Source organism: Hemicordylus capensis, chromosome 4, assembly GCF_027244095.1.
Source record: "Hemicordylus capensis ecotype Gifberg chromosome 4, rHemCap1.1.pri, whole genome shotgun sequence".
Lineage (NCBI taxonomy): Eukaryota > Metazoa > Chordata > Lepidosauria > Squamata > Cordylidae > Hemicordylus > Hemicordylus capensis.
The window spans coordinates 318,005,055-318,023,387 of NC_069660.1; the positions used below are offsets into that span (position 1 = coordinate 318,005,055).

At 49.0% G+C, this 18,333-nt stretch overlaps 1 protein-coding gene across 3 annotated transcripts in view; it reads right to left on the reverse strand.

Moving 5' to 3' along the window:
• ARHGAP39 (Rho GTPase activating protein 39) overlaps window positions 1-18,333 on the reverse strand; it is a 224,025-nt gene that overhangs the window by 87,883 nt on the left and 117,809 nt on the right. For all 3 annotated transcript variants that reach the window (XM_053251141.1, XM_053251142.1, XM_053251140.1), the window contains one exon: window positions 16,083-16,163. In XM_053251141.1, the coding sequence (XP_053107116.1) occupies window positions 16,083-16,163 (81 nt within the window). The remainder of the gene's footprint in view (window positions 1-16,082; window positions 16,164-18,333) is intronic.

Sequence of the window (18,333 nt, forward strand, 5' to 3'; positions counted from 1 at the left end):
CCATCTAGTCCAGCTTCCTGTTTCACACACCTGCTGTTGCTCCCCTGCAACAGGGATTCAGGGGCATCCTGCCTCTGAGTCTGGAGGTAGGCTATAGCCGTCAAGACTAGTAGCAATGGAGAGACCTGTTCTCCAGGAATGTGTCTAAGCCTCCCTTAAAGACATTCCAAGCCATCGCCACATCATGTGGCAGAGAATTCCATAGATTAATTATGTGCTGTGCGAACTGCATATGTGGAAGAGCTCCTTCCACGAAGGCTGCAATAAGACAATTACGTTTAGAACCTGTAAAGAAAACTTTTCATAAGCTTAGAACCTGCAGAAGGAGCACGTTTGCTCTGCACGGGTGTGATAGGAATGCCCAACAACTACTCATTAGAGCCCGTCAATATGATGGGCTATGCCATGAACTCTCCTCTCTTGACCACCTCACTCTTGCTATCCCCTCCTTGACCTCTGATCTCTCCACTTTCTCTCATGGTTTTCATGCTATTGTCTGAGCTGCTCTGATGTCACAGGAAGCATGAGTGTCATTGGGCCAGGTAACTGAGTGCTAAAAGGGACTTGGGAGAACCTAAGAACAGCCCTGCTAAATTAGAGCAAAGGTCTATTAGCCCAGATCCTCCCACGGTGGCCAAACAGATGCCTTGGGAAAGCCCACAAGCAGGAACATAGGAAGCTGTCATATACTGAGTCAGACCATTGGTCCAGCTAGCTCAGTATTGTCTACACAGACTGGCAGTGGCTTCTCCAAGGTTGCAGGCAGGAATCTCTCTTGGCCCTTTCTTGGAGATACTAGGGAGGGAGCTTCTGCTCTTCCCAGAGTGGCTCCATCCCCCGAAGGGGAATATCTTACAGTGCTCACACTTCTAGTCCCCCATTCATATGCAACCAGGGTGGACCCTACTTAGCTAAGGGGACAAGTCATGCTTGCTACCACCAGACCAGCTCTCCTCTCCAAGTCCTTTGTGGGACTTGAGAGAAAGCCATTTTCACTCTTGAAAATTTTCACTCCACTTTCACTCCATTTCACCCCAGCTGCTGATATCCATGTGAACATGATCACTCCCATGGTCATAACTAATAGCCCTCTAGTAGACCTCTCCATATCCACCACCTCCTCCTCCAGTTTATCTACTCTTGCTTGCTCTGCCCTAAGGACAGCCTTATTGGCAGGGGGGGAGGATGGGAGTTGTAGTCCGACACCATCTGTGGACCCAAGTTGGAGGAACGCCGGTGTTAAACAAAACCACATCAAGTACTGCCTAGCCTCAATGTGCTTCAGAATGAGACTTGGTGGGTGTCAATAAGCCATGTGGCTTTGGAGCCTTTCATGGGAAACATGCTGACAAGGTAACGCTTGCTGGTTACAGGACAGGATGTCTGCATAAAGTATTTGCGGGGAGGATTGTATGCATTTAAGCAGCATGGTGTAAAAGAATGCAGCTATGAACAAGAGCTGGCCTAGTTCTAGGATTTCCTGCGTCGCTTTGGGGAGCTGGGACTCCCAGCTTGGAGAAACCAAACCTCTACCTGCTTGGGACTTCCTAGCAGCAGGGAAGGCCTGACACTGCTTATGTCAGCAAAAGACAAGCAGCTCCACCTGGCTGAAGCCGCATCAGCACCCAGGCCCCCCGCCCGGCCAGCAGCAGCCCATACTGTACAAACACATTTGTTCACTTTGATCTGCATGCTTGCTTTGCAGAGATGACTGCATCAGCATTCAAGAGCTGCCTCTCCTCTCCAGCTCCCAAAGGCTTGTCCATATTAATTTGCTTACAACTTGGCTTTCCTCTCCCACAACACCAAAGCTGTTCTCGGAATGGTTCGTCTTGACTTGAATTTCATTTCGCCGAGTCCCTCCTACATCCTTCAACCTGCCTGTTTAAAGACCTGCTCCGAGACGAGGAAGGTGGACCCTGCACTCAAAGGTGGGTAGGAACTCTGGATCAGGCCTTTGGCACACTCAAGTTTTTAGTTGTATTTCTACCACCTTTCAATGAGGGTTGTAGATGTGAATCCCTGAAATTACAGCACACAGGCTCCTTCCTTTTTAGTTTCTGGTCTTTATGGATACAAAAGTAGACTTGAAAGTGTGGGAACAGGATCTCAACTGATCACAAGGATATGGGCTTCACTGCCCTTCGAGGGTGCCCTGCTCTTCCCTGTGACTACCAAAAGCACAAGGAATTACGGGAAATACGCAAATTCTGAGTTTGGGGTTTGGGGGTTGTTTTTAGAGTACAGACAGCCATAAATTATGCCTCCCTTTTGGTGCTATTCATGCCGGGGAAGCAGGACAAGATGAACAACGCAAGATCAAACACTTGCAGAAACTTTCACAAAAATCTCAGATCGGTTTGGGCAGCCTCACAGATCAGGATGGGAGCAGCTCTTTGTAGTGGGAGAGTCTGCAAGGAGCTCAGGCACAAGCAGCTCCAGCGGGAACGACAGGAGAAGCCAATGTTTGAGCTTAAGTTAAAATATCTTCTTGGCCGCTTTGGGTGCTCTTCAGTGGGGAAATGGCCTACAAAACTTATTTATCCATCTATTAATGCAGCTGCAGTGCTAAGGGGGCCAGGGCAGAGGCGATCAGGAAGGGAAGCAGTACATGCGGCGTGTACAGACAAAGTGGACGGGCAGCCCATGGGAGGGGAAAGGTAGGGAGCTGAGCCATGCTGAAAAAGCAGAAGAGTCCAGGCTGGAGAAGGGAGCAAGGCAATCAGGAGGGAAGGCTGGAGAGCAGAGAAGGGAGATGTGCTGCCAGGAAGACCCAGCAGCACCGTGCACTCCCTCCCAACTGGCAACACTTGGGGTAAACGGAAACACCAGTCCCTGCTGGGCTCTGTGATCCCTGGCCAGGACGCCAGCAAGCCCATGATGTGGGGGAGCCAGGACAACGGCGACTGGGCTGGCTCCCGGGAGGAGGATGCCTGCGCAGCGCAAGGAACCAAGAAGGGGTGCTTTCTCAAGGCTACTCACAAGCACGGAGAAGGGCAGAGGAAGGGGGCCCCACCTGAGAAGCTGCTGATAAAAGGCAGGAGGGAGGAACCCAGGAGGAATTCCCGGCAGCTTTGCTGTGAGCAGGGAATGGAAAGCAAGCCCTTTGCCTCCCTTCTGAAGTTACGAGGGAGCGTCATGGGACGTGGGGAGGGAGACAACATCCCGTCACATCCTGGAAAGGCAACCCAGCAGGACTCTCCTTGCAGGCCGGGCAAGAGTTGCACAGGCACACAGGAAGCCGCCTTGGGCAGAACCAGACCCCTGCTCCATCAAGCCCAGGATTGGCTACTCTGACTGGCAGTGGCTTTCCAAGGTTTCAGCCCGACCTGGAGATGCTGCCAGGGACTGAACCTGGGACCTTCGGTATGCCAAGCGAGCTGCCAAGCTGGCACTGAGCTATGGCCACATCCCTGGTTGCGACATGCATGTGCCCTGCGTTGAGATTTCGCCCCCTCTGAGCGGCTCCTGCTCTTCTTTCCTCCCCTCTGCTGCAATGCAGGGTCCCTAATTCTCCTACCCTGAGCCCCTGACAGGGATGCTGCTTGGTCTCCTACCCGAGTCACAGGCAAACCATCCATCTTCTTGGCCCCACTCCTACCTAGATGCCTGCCCACCATCCTCCTCCCCAGACCCATCCTCCGGCATATGTACGTTGCAGAGCTCTTTGGAGCAGAAGCAACAAGCAATCTATACATAAACAAATCAAGACTCTCCTTTGCAGATCTCACCCTAGGAAGAGCCCCCTTTACCCACTTGCCGGCTCGTTCCGACCTTGGAAGGCAATGGAATCCTCCCTTTTTGGCCGCCTCCCATCTTGCTTCCTAAGCCGGGGCATGGCTGGCATAGCTGGCAACCCGACCGAGCACCATGACCAAGGGCGGAAGAGCAGGAGGGGAGATGCCGGCTGTCTCTGGCCTTCTCTCCTCATTTGTCTCTTTCTTTTTCTCTTTCTAAAGTCAAGTCCTGACACTTGCTGAAGCACACAGAAGTGAAAAGGAAAAACATTCCAACAGGAAAGCAGCAGCCCATGAACGAGCCTCTGGAGACAGGCAGCTGACAGCCGGCCACGGCTCGGAATGCCAATGCAGGCTGGGCTGAAGAAGCCTCCGTCAAGCAGCAGGCGTGAGAAATGCCCGGCTGCAGAGAGCCTCGGAGGGGAGGGAGGGAGGAACGGGCAAGCTCACCGACCTTGCCTCCTACCTGACTCTAGGAATATCGAGGGTGGATGTCTGGAGGAAATAATGATTTGATCTACTTTGATGCTGCTGCTGGGCAAAAAGGAAGCCACCCAGCCAAGACGCCAAATGCATTTGGGGGCCTAAGCTGGGCGGTGTCTATGGACAGCAGGCTCTCCCATCTCTCTCTCCTGCTCCCAGTTCTTTGTCTGTATAATGGGTGCATGAAGGGCCGACCCCGCAGGGCGACTCCAGGATGAGCAAGGAGAACTGCAAAGCATTTTGCATATGAGAAGGGCTACACAGCAGTGCTTGTGGCTAATTTTGAAATAAACAAGCATTGCTAGGTAGAACCTGACCCCCTCAGAACCTCCCCTTGCTGTGTACACGTCCAGGCCAGGGTGCTGATCCTGACCCTCCTCTTACAGCATCTTCACTGCTACTGTGCATCGTTCCCAGGAAGTCATTTTGCTAAATCCTGGAGAGTATGGAAGCACATATTTGTTCTCTCATTAGAACAAACATTTTTCTAATCAAACAAAAACATGAATGTTATTTGAGATGCAAATGAAGGATTTTGAAACGGTTATAAAGTTTCATGCTATGTCAGATTTGAGTGTGCAAATCAGTCTTCAGAAGAATAATCCTTGCATGAAGGTCCTTATTTTAAGGATATTGTTGGAAATAATTTCATGGGACACAATAAGAGGCCCCCTCTCTTTTTTTCCTTTAGCATCTCTCAGCTCCACAAATCCACCATCATGGTACCCCTGAAAATTTTGCTCTAGCATCTCTCCCCCCCTCCCCCCCTTAGTTTCCTTGTTCTTCTGCATGAAGAATGATTCTGTAACTCAAATGCTGGCAAACCATGATGGCTCTACGGAACCTCCATGTTCAGAGGCAGTCTATCACTGAAAACCAGTGACTGAAGAGCAAGAGTGGGCTATTGCCTTAAAGGTCTGCTTGTGGACTGGCTTCCTGGAGGCATGAGGGTGGACACTGTGGGGAACGGAATGCTAAACCAGATGGACCTTGGGTCTTCTTACTTAAATCCCTTCGCCAATCAAAGCTGCCCCAGTAACAGAGGCCCCCTTAACCCTTCTGGATATCAGAATCCATGGGGCCAAGAAAGCCACTGGCCCTGCTATCCACAAAGAAGGCATGCAACATCTCTCCCACTCCTCCTGGAGATTCCACGTTTTAAGCGGTTGATTCTCCGGCCGGCCTCAAAGTGCTCCTGAGAAGGGGAAGGGGAAGGGGGGTGTGCAATCACTCTCTTTTGCAGCCATTACAGTTGAGTGGGAAGTGGACGGATTGATTTCTGGTTGCAAAACATGTGCTTAGGAGGCGGCCCTTGTGCACTCCCCATCTTGAAACCTAATCCCTTAATTGTTCGTTTGTTGGGGAAAGGTTCCAACAGCTGTTGCACGATGCCGCCTTGCTCCGGGCAGTAGACTAGAACTGTGACCGTCTGGTTCCTTTTATAAAACTCCTAATTCAAGGGTCCTAGTCACTTCAGCATTAACTGTTGCATGCCAGCAAGACCCAGAATTCTGAAGCTTGGACCCAATTTCATTGTGGGGAGCCAAAATCCCGCAAGGCATCTGACCACTTTTTGGTGGCTGTGCGCTACCACGGGAGCCGAGTGGCTTCTGGAAGCAAACCGCCCTAAGTACCCCTCCCCTTAGCCCAGGTTAGCGGAGGGAGCGCTCTGCTAACTGGGGTTAATGCATCGTGTGTTGCTGCGGCACAACTCCGCACCGCAGCAACTCACAAGGAGACCCCTGACCCGGAGGCTTAAAAGCAGCCTCCCAGCTCAGAGGTCTCTCCAGCGTGCTCTGCGTACTCGCGCAGGGCATGCTGGAGCTTCCAGGGGCCGATCGACCCTCGCTCCCCCCCAGCCCCCCCCAGCTCCGTCATGGAGCCAGCAATTGTGTGGGCGGCCGATTCGGCCACCCAGGGCTCCCGCCTGCTCGTGTGCGGGGAGAGCGGGCTTAGCTCGCTCTCCCTGCTAACCCTCTGGAGGCGGGTCTCATTGATCGTGAGACCCGCCTCGATATCTCGTTCCTTCCATGATGTTGGGTTTGAGAAAGAGATGACAGAGACCAGTCTTGCTCCAGGGCATGAGTTTCCCTCAACTGCTTGAAGTCGTCCAGAGTGGTGCTTCTGTCTCCCAGAGGGAGCGGGAGGGCTGTGTGCACCAGAACAGGTGCATAGAAAGAGGAGGAGGAGGGGGCAAACAACAAATTGTTCTCTGGGCAGCTCACAACAGAGGATTAAAACATACAATAAAAACACATAAAACATTAAATCATAACACACAAAAAAAGAAAAGAAAGTACCCAATACAATACAAAACAGCTTAAAAACTCATTTTAAAATTAGTTAAAACCCAGATCAAATCTGAAAACCAAAATCTAAAAGGTTTGGGTGAACAAAAAGGTCTGGCAGCTACAAGAACAAAGTGACGAAGCCAGGCGAAACTCACTGGGGAGGCGAATCCATAAACGGGGTGCAACCACCGAAAAGGCTCTCTCCCTGGTAGCCACCCGCCTCACTCCATTTGGCAGGGGCAACCAGAGGAGGGCCTCCGAAGAAGATCTTAAGGTTCAGGTAGGGGCATATCGGGCAAGGTGCTCTCTCAGAGAACCCAGCCCCAAGCCATTTCTGCCCCTTCCAGCCACACAATTCCACACAGGTTTTATGGAGACTGGTATACTGCCTCTGAACACAGAGGGTCCATCAAGCTCTCTTGACCAACAGCTATAGAGAGAGTCATTCTCCAGGAACCTGCTCAATCACACAAGAAGATAGGAAGTTGCCTTATACTGAGTGTAGATCAGTCTACACTGACTGGCAGTGATGACTGCAGGTTTCAGGCAGGAGTCTCTCCCAGCCCTACCCGGAGATGCTGCCAGGGATTGGACTTTGGGTCTTCTGCATGCAAAGCAGATGCTCTACCACTGAGCTTTCTTTAGAGCCATCAAAGCTCGTGGTCATTAATTCCCCGATGCTCCATGTAAGAAAACATTTCCTCTGGTGTATCTAAACCTGGTAGTAAATATATTTCATTAGATAGGTTCAAGCAGTTGTGTGTGGAGAGAGTGTATAGTGGCTCTCTATTTCCACCCTCCAGACTGTTCACTATTCATAGCCCTATGCAATGTCCGTCTTTGAACATGCTATTTCCCTACATGATGAAGGTCTGAGAGCTGGAGCCATTTTTCGTTTGGAAGATGCTCCAACCTGTCTTGATGGTTTAAGCTGCCCTTTTCCCTACCTCCTCCAGCTCTACAATATTTTCTCAGAGACCAGCAACCAGGATCATACGCAGCATTTTAAAGGTCACTTCAGCAAATATTTATATACTGACATTATGACACTTGCCATTTAATTTTCAGTTCCTGTCCTAATAATCCTCAACATCAAATGTGCCTTTTTCACAGCCTGAGGACCCTTAGCGGATGTTTTTAGTGAGTTTTCTATGACAACTGCTGGTTATCTTTCCTGTGTAGCTGCAGACAATTTCAACCTCATCGGCGCACTTGTGAACACTGCCAATAACATACAGAAGATGCAGGAGGATCATTTTAAAGGCTAATTGGATATTCCAGCTATCATTCTAATGCCAGATGCTAGACCAATTTAAGCAACGTTTGCAGAAAGGGGCCACAGTTCTTGTCCAAAGGCTTAAAATTGGACAGACAAGGCAACTTACACCTAAAGAGGCCCAGTTGCTTCCATACGGTCTCCCTACAACAGCCTGGAAAGAAACTCTGCAAGCCCAGAGAACAGATTCCAGCTGAAGGATAATCATATTACTACTACAGGGCTGCATAATTTCGACCCTTCTGCAAATGCTGAACTATAGCTCCCACATTCCTATCAGCCAGTCTGGCTTGGAATGATGGGAGTTGTAGTTAAAAAATAGCTGGACAGACCAAGTTGTGTCTGTCCAACTTGTTGTGCAGCCTTGTACTACTACTTGGCTCTCTGCGCCCCTGCTTTTTCCTCTCGTTTATTTATGCATATAGGAATTCTTGCAACAAACTTGTATGTTAGGACAATATACCCATAAATTGCAGATGTGGGGCTGAGGCAGAAATATAGGGACTTGCTTCTTTCTCTCTCTCAGCCTCATGGCTGAATATGAGTCAGCGAGTTCCTGGTTCTTTGCTTGGGCTCTTAACCATTACACAATATATGCATAAAGCCTCAAAAACACACAGTATAAAGGATAACTTATTTTCTGCCTTGTTCATGACTGTGTGGTGTGTGTGTGTGGACAGAGAGTTGGCATACTGCAGGGATCCTGGGGTGGGGGCAGATGTGTGTCCAGTGCCGTGTTTCCCAGATTCCCAGATGTTGTTGACTACAACTCCCATGATCCCCAAGCAAAGGCTACTGCAGCTGGGGGTGCTGGGAGTTGTAGTCAACAACATCTGGCAATCCCTGTTAGAGGGGACAGTGGTCCGTTGTGTGACTGTCCACCCAGCAGGATCTCCCTGTCAGGAAGGGCCAGAACACACAACATCAGGAAGGGAACGGTTGGCCTGCACTGAAAGAGTGTCGCCCAAGCTCCACTTTCTACACACAGAGTAAAGAGACAGCCACCCACTTGCTTTGGAAAAGCTACAAGGGTGCAACTGGGGACACCATAAGGCTCAGGAAGAAAGGGGTTTCCTCTCCCTGGTGAGCCCAGCGATCGGGACTCAAGCCTGCCTGCTCCTACCTGCACAGCCCCACCCTGCCACCCAAGGACCCCGAGCCCAGCTCCTGCTTCTTGGTCACACCAGGACCCAACCTTGGGTCTCCGGATGATGTTGGACCGAAACTCTCCAATGTTCACTTGCACACACTCAGCCCTCTGTGTGTCCCCAGCCCCTGAGGGCTGTTCACAGACCAGACGAGGAGGCTTCTGGTGCTGCGTGGGGATTACAGAGGGAGGAAGCCCTTTCAGGGAGCGGGGAGGAGACGCCTGCCTTCCTTTCTTTCTTTTCCAGCTTCCCCAAACCTCCCCTTGCTAAGCTGAGTAGCGCAAACTCAATCCAGTTCAGGCTTTTAAAAAGGGGCAATTCTCTTGATCGAGCAGGGGGAGAGCAACTGGCCCTCTCCATCCCCAGCACAGCATCCATCCAGTGGCTGCTGGTGGTCTATCTGATGTTTCTTTTCTAAGATGGTGAGCCCTTTGAGGAAAGGGAGCCATTTTATTTTATTTTATTTTATTTTATTTTGTGTGTGTGTGTGTGTGTGTATGAATGAATATGAATACAACGGATATTTATATACCACTTTTAAACCAAAGATCCCAAAGCGGTTTACATACAGAAATTAATTAATGAATTTGAAAATTAATTCAAATTAATTTCTTGAAAAATAAATTAATTTCTTGAAAAGCGGGATATAAATATTCTTCATCGTTGTCAATGCCAGCCCTCTTTCTGAACACTTTAAGGCTACATGGAGTAGAAGGGTCTGACAACTGGGTATGAGGAAAGGTGGCCGACTCCTCCTCCTCCTCCTCCTCCTCCTCTTCCTCTTCTTCTTCTTCTTCTCCTCTTCCTCCTCCTCCTCCTCTCCCCGCTCCTCTCCCCCCTCCTCCTCCCTCCCTCTCCCTGCTCTATCTTGGGGAGTTTCAGGAAGGAAGAAGGCTTAACCTAATGGAATTCATCCCCTCCACCCCTCTAGGTAACTATAAGAAGTTCAAGCAGGGCTGCAGAACTTTGGCCCCTCCAGCTGTTTTTGGACTACAACTCCCATCATGCCCAGCCACAGTGGCCAATAGCCAGGGATGATGGAAGGTGTAGGCCAACATCTGCAGGAGATCCAAAGTTGTGCAGCCCTGGGTTAGAGAATGAAACAGGCAAATTTCCTCTCCCCTCCCCTCCTTATTCAGATTCTGTAGGCCACAGAAGCAACTAAACATGGGCCTTTGTCTGGTGTTTTCTTCTTCTTCGTAAATCACAAGAAAAAGAGGGGAGGGGAAACAAACGAATATTTTCCTGCATACCTGGAGTCCCCCTGAGTATCCAGAAACCACCACCTTGCATGTGGGTGGTCTCACTTCACTGCCAAATGGATAGGCACTGGACCACCCGAGTTTGGTCTTGGAAGGAGTGGAGGAGTGGAGGAATTGCATGCACACACACACACACACACACACACACACACACACACACACACAGAGACACTCTTCTAAAACAACAGCTTGTGAGGCAAACTTGTCCAGAGAAAAATGATGGCTAGCTCCACAGGCATCCCACTCCCACACCCACTCCCTACCCAGACACGGGATGAATTCTTCCCAGAAGGGAGGAGAGAAGGAGGGCAAAGTTATCTCAGTGAGTCCGACAGGCACTCGCTCCCACCGCAGCCAGCGCCTCGGCTGAAAGCGTCTGAGGCGGTTCAAGCACGAAGCACCTCGTGTCACCACGGCAAAAGTTAGGAAAACGTGGAGGGAGAAGCAGCCCTCCCTCACCTCAGCCACGGCCCCGTCCAGCAAACAGCCAGGCGATGGCTTCCTCAACCCAGATTATGAGAGGTGGCCTTTGCCAAACTGCCAGTGTAGTGAGGAGTTCTCTTTCTGAAGATCACTGCCATCCCACCTCAGTCTCTGGTCAAACGGGTTGTTGTATTGTTCCATAGGAATTTGCCATATACGGAGTCAGACCATTGGTCCATCTAGCTCAGTATTGTCTTCACAGACTGGCAGCGGCTTCTCCAAGGTTGCAGGCAGGACTCTCTCTCAGGCTCATCTTGGAGATGCTGCCAGGGAGGGAACTTGGAACCTTCTGCTCTTCCCAGAGTGGCCCCCAACCCTAACCCTAAGGAGAGGAGAGGAGAGCTAGTCTTGTGGTAGCAAGCATGACTTGTCCCCTTAGCTAAGCAGGGTCCACCCTGGTTGCATATGAATGGGAGGCTCCATGTGTGAGCACTGGAAAATATTATTTGGGTATTATTTTACTTATTTGATAATATCAATACACAGGTCCCCAGGCTACAGTCTAGCCTGTGCTCCTCTAGGTTTTCACAAGTTTGTTTTTCCCTATCCAGCAGTGTGCACAGTTTCTTTTTGGTTTTTTCGCCTTGCAACCTTGGAGAAGCTGCTGCCAGTCTGTGAAGACAATACTGAGCTAGATAGACCAGTGGTCTGACTCAGTATATGGCAGCTTCCTATGTTCCTATGTTGCTAAGGGGAATATCTTAGGAGTGCTCATATGTGGTCTCCCATTCATATGCAACCAGGGCAGACCCTGCTTAGCTAAGGGGACAAGACATGCTTGCTACCACCTGGCCAGCTCTCCAACACCTTCAGATCCTGTTTGACCAGAGGTGATGGGGGCGTAGAAAAGAAACGCAGGTGCACCACGTGGGAAGAGAAGCTTTCTCAAACCACTTTGTTCGTAAGGATGGGCTCACTGGCTGTCTCCAGTCTGGCAGCATCAGCAACTGCCAGAACTCCCTATGGCCAAGAAAGGGAACCATGAATGCTAGAAAGCTATCGAGATGGTTGAGGACAGCCTGGCTGGCCCTTTAAAAGGCAAAGCCAGAGCTCTCCGGTTAAGAGACAGAGTGCTTTCCCATCCTCCTCCTCTCCAAAGCGGAGATTCAGTTTGACAAGCCAGGCAGACAAGGTAAATGAATTTGTCTTGTGGAGCCAGCATGGCCAAAACTAAATTACAGGGCTTGGAAGACCAGTTCCGGGAAGGAGATGTTTGTGTCTGATTATGTGTGCCAAACACAGCATTCACCCCAGCCCTGCAGTCTTTAAAGCCAACTCTGTCTTGCAAAACAGACCTGCACCCAACTACCCACTTAAGAGGGTGGGGGTTATATAAGGCAGCTGCCTTACATCGAGTCAGGCCGTTGGTCCATCTAGCCCAGTACTGGACTGGCAGCGGCTCTCCAAGGTTCCAGGCAGGAGTCTCTCGCAGCCCTACCTGGAGACGTTGTCAGGGATTGAACCTGGGACCTTCTGCATGCAAAGCAGATGGTCTCCCACTGAGCTATGGTCCTTCTCCAAGGACATCTTTCACACTTCTCTACATAGGAAGCTGCTCTATACCGAATCAGGCCCTTGGTCCATCTAGCTCAGCAATGTCTACACTGACTGGCAGTAGCTCTCCAAGGTTTCAGGCAGGCGTCTCCCCCTGCCCTATCTGGAGACGTTGTCAGGGATTGAAACTGGGACCTTCTGCATGCAACGCAGATGGTCTCCCACTGAGCTAGAAGTCCACTGACCATCAACCACGAAGGTGTGCACGCACACACACTAGGGGAGACCAAGGCAGTGTACAGACAACTACTTGTCTGGCACACCAGAAGCCACTCCCCCTTACTACTGCCATGGCATTAGCCCCAACTCCACACAGGAAACTTGGAAACAGAACAGTCATGATGGGGTACAATGTGTGGGTGGCAAGTCCGTTCATTCCGTTCCCCTAATTCTCTTTTGTCACTGATCCTCATAGTCCAGTCATCTTCAAACTGTGTGTCAGGGAAGCTGGAAATCCTTGTAAGCTTCTTGGGGTTCCTGTGGTAGCAAGCATGACTCGTCCCCTTAGCTAAGCAGGGTCTGCCCTGGTTGCATATGGATGGGAGACTCCATGTGTGAGCACTGGAAGAGATTCCCCTCAGGGGATGGAGCCGCTCTGGGAAGAGCAGAAGGTTTCAAGTTCCCTCTCTGGCTTCTCCAAGATAAGGCTGAGAGAGATTCCTGCCTGCAACCTTGGAGAAGCCGCTGCCAGTCTGGGAAGACAATACTCAGCTAGATAGACCAATGGTCTGACTCAGTATATGGCAGCTTCCTATGTTCCTAATCATGAGATAATTAACGATGGACAATCTTCCCTGAAAAGCAACTTGCCTGCCTCTACAGCTCTTCTTCTCCAACGTGTAGCTGCAGGAGAAAGATTGGCGTGTTACAGGGGACACTCTGTTTGTACAGAGCAATGAAAAGGCCGAGCCAGAACTCTGTGGGGAACACCTAGGTGCCCTAGAACAGGGTTCTCAAGCCTAGAATGTGCCAAAATCCTCTACAATGTGCAGAGGTTCTGCAGCAACCAAGTTCTTCACCAATATGGAAAAAGTTCTCTGAAGGCAGAAGCACTGAAAACCATGTCCTCAATTCTAGAGAACTGAAGCACTGAAAATACGGAAATTATAGGCACTTTCTTCCACTAGTCGGCAAGCAATATTGAATGGTTGGGCTGATGTATTGTAAGTATTTTTCTTTTTTCAAGTGTGTGTCGAAGTAAATGACATGAGAGTAATTGAAACATAATTTAAGGGGAAAGGTTTTAGATATGAGAAGCCCCAGCAGTAAATAATATGTGTATCTGATTTATGCACCAGTGTATATTGTATAATATACAGTGTATAAGAATTACTTCTTATCTTGTGTTGCATAAATATGTAAACTGATTTTAGTATCTATGCTGCATATTTTGACATATGGCCAACAAAATGTATTTAAACACACAGAATTTAAAGGAGATATATATAAAGTTGCAAACAGTGGGCTAATCCATTTCATCCTAATGGATTTCCCCCCTTTATACAAGGCTAGATAAGCCCATGGTATTGTTACTATTAATAGCAACAACTTTTTAAAAATAGTGGTAGAGTTACTCTTCATAAACATTGCACATTCATGGCCCTTACAACCGGCCTTGACAAATTTTATTTGGATCTAGAAGCCAGAAAACTGGCACTTGGCAAAATTATTACTAGACTTCATTTTGGACACTGTTGGGGCTTCTCTTGATCCCCTTTATAAGTAACATTGGAACAGAAACAGGGCTGTCTGGGACAAATAAAGGTTTTATTAAATATCCCAAATCTTTCTAAATATTCTAGTTGAAGCACCACAGGAAAATATTAGGTGCCATGGCTTCCTGGCACCTGGGACTGGCCAAGCCCTGCCTTGAGTCACAGAGAGCTGGAAGGGGCCCTAGAGACCTTTTCTAGAACCCAAGCCAGTACAGCAGGAGCAGCTGACATCTCTGCACAGGTCGCCTCATGCAACAGACTGGGAAGTGAAGCTCATCTGCAGCAATGATTGTTCCAGGCTTGTTTCAGAGGTTATAAGACCTCCATTTCAAGCAAAAGGCGGCCTGGCTGCTGGGATCTTCTCAACACTAGAATCTTGTCACTTGAATAGTAGGTACTCCTGCTATAGCATCCCGGATACAAATCCGGGGCAGGCCACAGAGCCCAAGGAGTGACCGTGTTGCATGGGATGGCCAGACCGCTCAGTTCACTTGTTGCTTCGCTGCTTCCCCTAAAGATATCCACACCTCTTTCTGGCCCAGCCAGCCCTTGATGGACCAGGCAGGAACATCGCACTGAGAGCAGGAAACACAGAAGGAAGCGCTTCAAGCTACCCTGGTTGCTCCCTTTCAGAGATGGAGGGTTTCTGTTAATGAGATATGAGAGCAAATATTGACGGTTTGTGACACCAAGGCCCCAGTGCAAACAGCTGGGTGGAATTCAAGTGACAAGATTATAGTGTTGAGAAGATCCCAGCAGCCAGGCCACCTTTTGCTTGAAATGCAGGTTTTATAACCTCTGAAACAAGCCCAGAATAATCGTTACTGCAGATGAGCTTCACTTCCCATCTGTTGCATGAGACGATTTGTTTAGAGACATCAGCTACTCCAGACAGCCAAGCACCTGGATCAAAAGCTTGCTGGAATGTTCAATCTTCACTTTGTTCAGTTCTTGTCCCAATCCTGCACAAGGGAGCAAGATGGGTGACAGCAGCTTGTTAATCAATGGCTACTAGTCTGGGGGGGCTGGGGGCCATCTCCAGCCTCAGAGGCACAATGCCTCTCAATACCATTTGCAGGGGAGCAACAGCAGGAGAGAGGGCATGGGCTTCTCAGAGGCATCTGGTGGGCCACTGTGTGAAGCAGGGTGCTGGACTAGATGGGCCTTCTTGGGCCTGATCCAGCAGGACTGTTCTTATGTTGTTAATGCAGGGGGATACTGCATTGTATTGCTCCAAAAGCTAATGTAAGAACAGCCCTGCTGGATCAGGCCCAAGGCCCAACCAGTCCAGCATCCTGTTTCACACAGTGGCCCACCAGACACCTCTGCAGAGCCCACAGGCAGGGGGTGAGGGCTTGCCCCCTCTCCTGCCATTCCTCCCTTGCAACTGGTATTTAGCGGCATCTTGCCTCTGAGGCTGGAGGTGGCCTAGTAGCCAGTCAGACTAGTAGCCATTAACAGACCTGTCTTCCATGAATTTGTCTGAGCCCCTTTTAAAGCCATCTGGGCTGGTGACCGTTAGCACATCATGAGACAGAAAACTGCATAGGCTGTTTATGCGCTGCATGAAAAATGGCTTCCTTTCCTCAGTCCTAAACTTCCTGGAAATTTTTTATTATTATTATTATTGTTGCATTTATATACCGCCTTTCGTTAAAAGACAACCCCAAGGCGGGGTTTCATGGGATGACCCGTGGTTCTAGTACTGTGAGAGAGGGAGAATAAATCCACTCTCTCCACACCATGCATAATTTTGTAGACTTCTATCATGCCCCCCCCCTTAGTCGTCTTTCTTCGAAACCAAAAAGCCCCAGCTGTTGTAGCCTTGCCTCATAAGGAAGGTGCTCTAAGCCTCTGGCCATCTTGGTTGCCCTCTCCTGCACTTTTCCAAGTTCTACAATGTCCTTTCTGAACTATGGTGACCAGGACTATACACACTAGTACTCCAAACGTGGCTGCACCTTCCTTGGACCATCCATTTGTTTCCCAGATACCACTTACCTCCTTATAGAATCAAGTTTCACCCCGCCCTACTATGTTGTATTCTCTCAGTCCCACACCCAGTATGGAAAAATGAGAGAGATTCCCTTCCAGCGGCTCATTTTGCAAGGGAACAGGAGCCGGGCCACTCACCTGTAATGAAGTCGTTGCCCATCAGAACTGTAATCTCGATAGATCTCATATTCCTTCTCGAAAACTCCAGGAGGCGAGGAGCTGCCAAGAAAATGAAGCCATTAGGTAAAGCAGGCAGAAGGTAGTATTGACTCTTTGCAAGCACAGACAGCTCTTTCATTTTGAGATTTCAGAGGCATCAAAGACAGTCCCTCATCTTTCTGCAGAAGCATTTCTTCAAAAACCCAGCCAAACCTAATCAATTGTTTGGGGAGACAAACCACTTGGCCCAGAGCCTTCCGTCCAGCAGAGCCCGGGAGCGAGCACCTTTCGGATTCTCCTGGGATGATCTTCACGTAAGGTTTTTCCTGGGTTTCTGCGAAATTGGCAGTTGCCTGGACTGCTAAATATCTGAAAATCGTGTGACATATGAAGTGGTCCTATTCATCACTTCCCAGCACATAACTACTACTACTACAACTACGACGACGACAACAACGACTGATATTTATATACTGCCCTTCAACCAAAGTTCTCAAAGCAGTTTACATAGAAAAATAACTAATACATAAATATATTGGGTCCCCAGTCCCCGAAGGGCTCACAGTCTAAAATGAAACATAAGGCTGACACCAGCAACAGCCACCGGAGGGATGCTGTGCTGGGGTTGGATAAGGCCAGTTGCTCTCCACCTGCTCAACAAAGAGAATCACCACTTTAGAAAGATGTCTCTTTGCTCAGTTAGCAGGGGTGTACAATGCAGTGTGTACAATGCTGCACTGTACATTGTAACCAATGTACGATGCAGCTGCAGGACCACAGCCAACCCCTCCATCTTCAGGACCATGGCAGGCTTTACTCCCAAGCCTGTCTTCTCTCCCTCAGTCTAATGCACAATGAGCATACACAGAATCCAGTGCATGTAGACTTGACAGGCCATGACCCTGACCTCCCCTCACCCCAGGTTTGCCAGGTCACAGGCCTACATGCACACATCACTTATATATTCTGTCCAACCCAATAGAGCTGAGCTGGGCTTGGGAGCAAAGCAGGCGAGAGAGTTATTTATACCCAGTTGTGCCTATACTGGCAACAAATAACAAACCTCAAGCCATAAACATACAAGAACAAAATTTAAAAACAAAAGATTAATTATGTTGGTGTCACTACCAAATTGTTAGCACTGCCCAGATATTTAGTGCCATGGATAGAGCACACACAACAAGGAAGCCTAAAAATACAATAGCTTTGGAATGTTAAAAAAGTGGGCAGGAGGAGAGATACACCAATGGAGGTGCTGCATTAACGAGCAACCATTAGGGTGTGCTTCCAGAACAAAGAAAAAGAAACTAATTGCCCTAATGGAATGGAACACTTTTTTTAAAGGCATAAAAGTAGCAATAAAAATTAGCTTTGACAGAAGCTTAATTTTAACAAGGATTCTGAGAATTATAGCCCGCAAAAGTGTTGTGTTGAAATCCGCCGAGCGCCTTTTCTTGAGCACATGCAAATCTCAGGTCTCTGTACACCCATGCCATCTCTTCCCGCATGTGCTCAATGCTACCTACATCCACGGTAACTTTGCAGGGAAACTGAATGACACCCTCTTCTCCACCAAGCTCATGGGCCACTCATTGGCTGCTGCTTCCTGAGCCAGGGAACACAGCCAAGTTACCCAAACACTTGGAGAGACTAGAACTTGCCATACCCTGGCTGAAGTCTGTAACTGTTGAAATATCTACAACAACTCAGTAAGTAGGTCAGTGTCACTGTCCTTGTAGTGCAGATTGGGGGGCTGAGAGTAGCTTGCTTTTGGGCACCTTCCAAGTTCTGGGCTCAAATTGCACATTAGCCATAGACTTCCTGGCTCTCACCTTTGGCCATTAGTATGCAACACCAGCTGTGCTGTTGAAGAGGGTTTTATTTTTTCGGAAGGGGACACAACGGTGATACTGGGCTATGTGATGGAGTTTCACACACACACAAACACACACACCCCACATTTCAAGCACATCATGAACACCTTTCTTATGAGGCAAGGCTAGGACATCTGCGGCTTTTTAGTTAAGAAAAAAGGCGGCTAAGGGGAAACATGATAGAGGTCTATAAACCTATGCATTGTGTGGAGAGTGAGAATTTTTTCTCCCTCTCTCACAAGACTAGAACCAAGGGTCATTCCATGAAACTGATGGCCAAGAAATTTAGGAATGACTTAAGAAAGTACTTTTTTCACACAACATGCCATTAATCTATGGAATTATCTGCCTTGGGA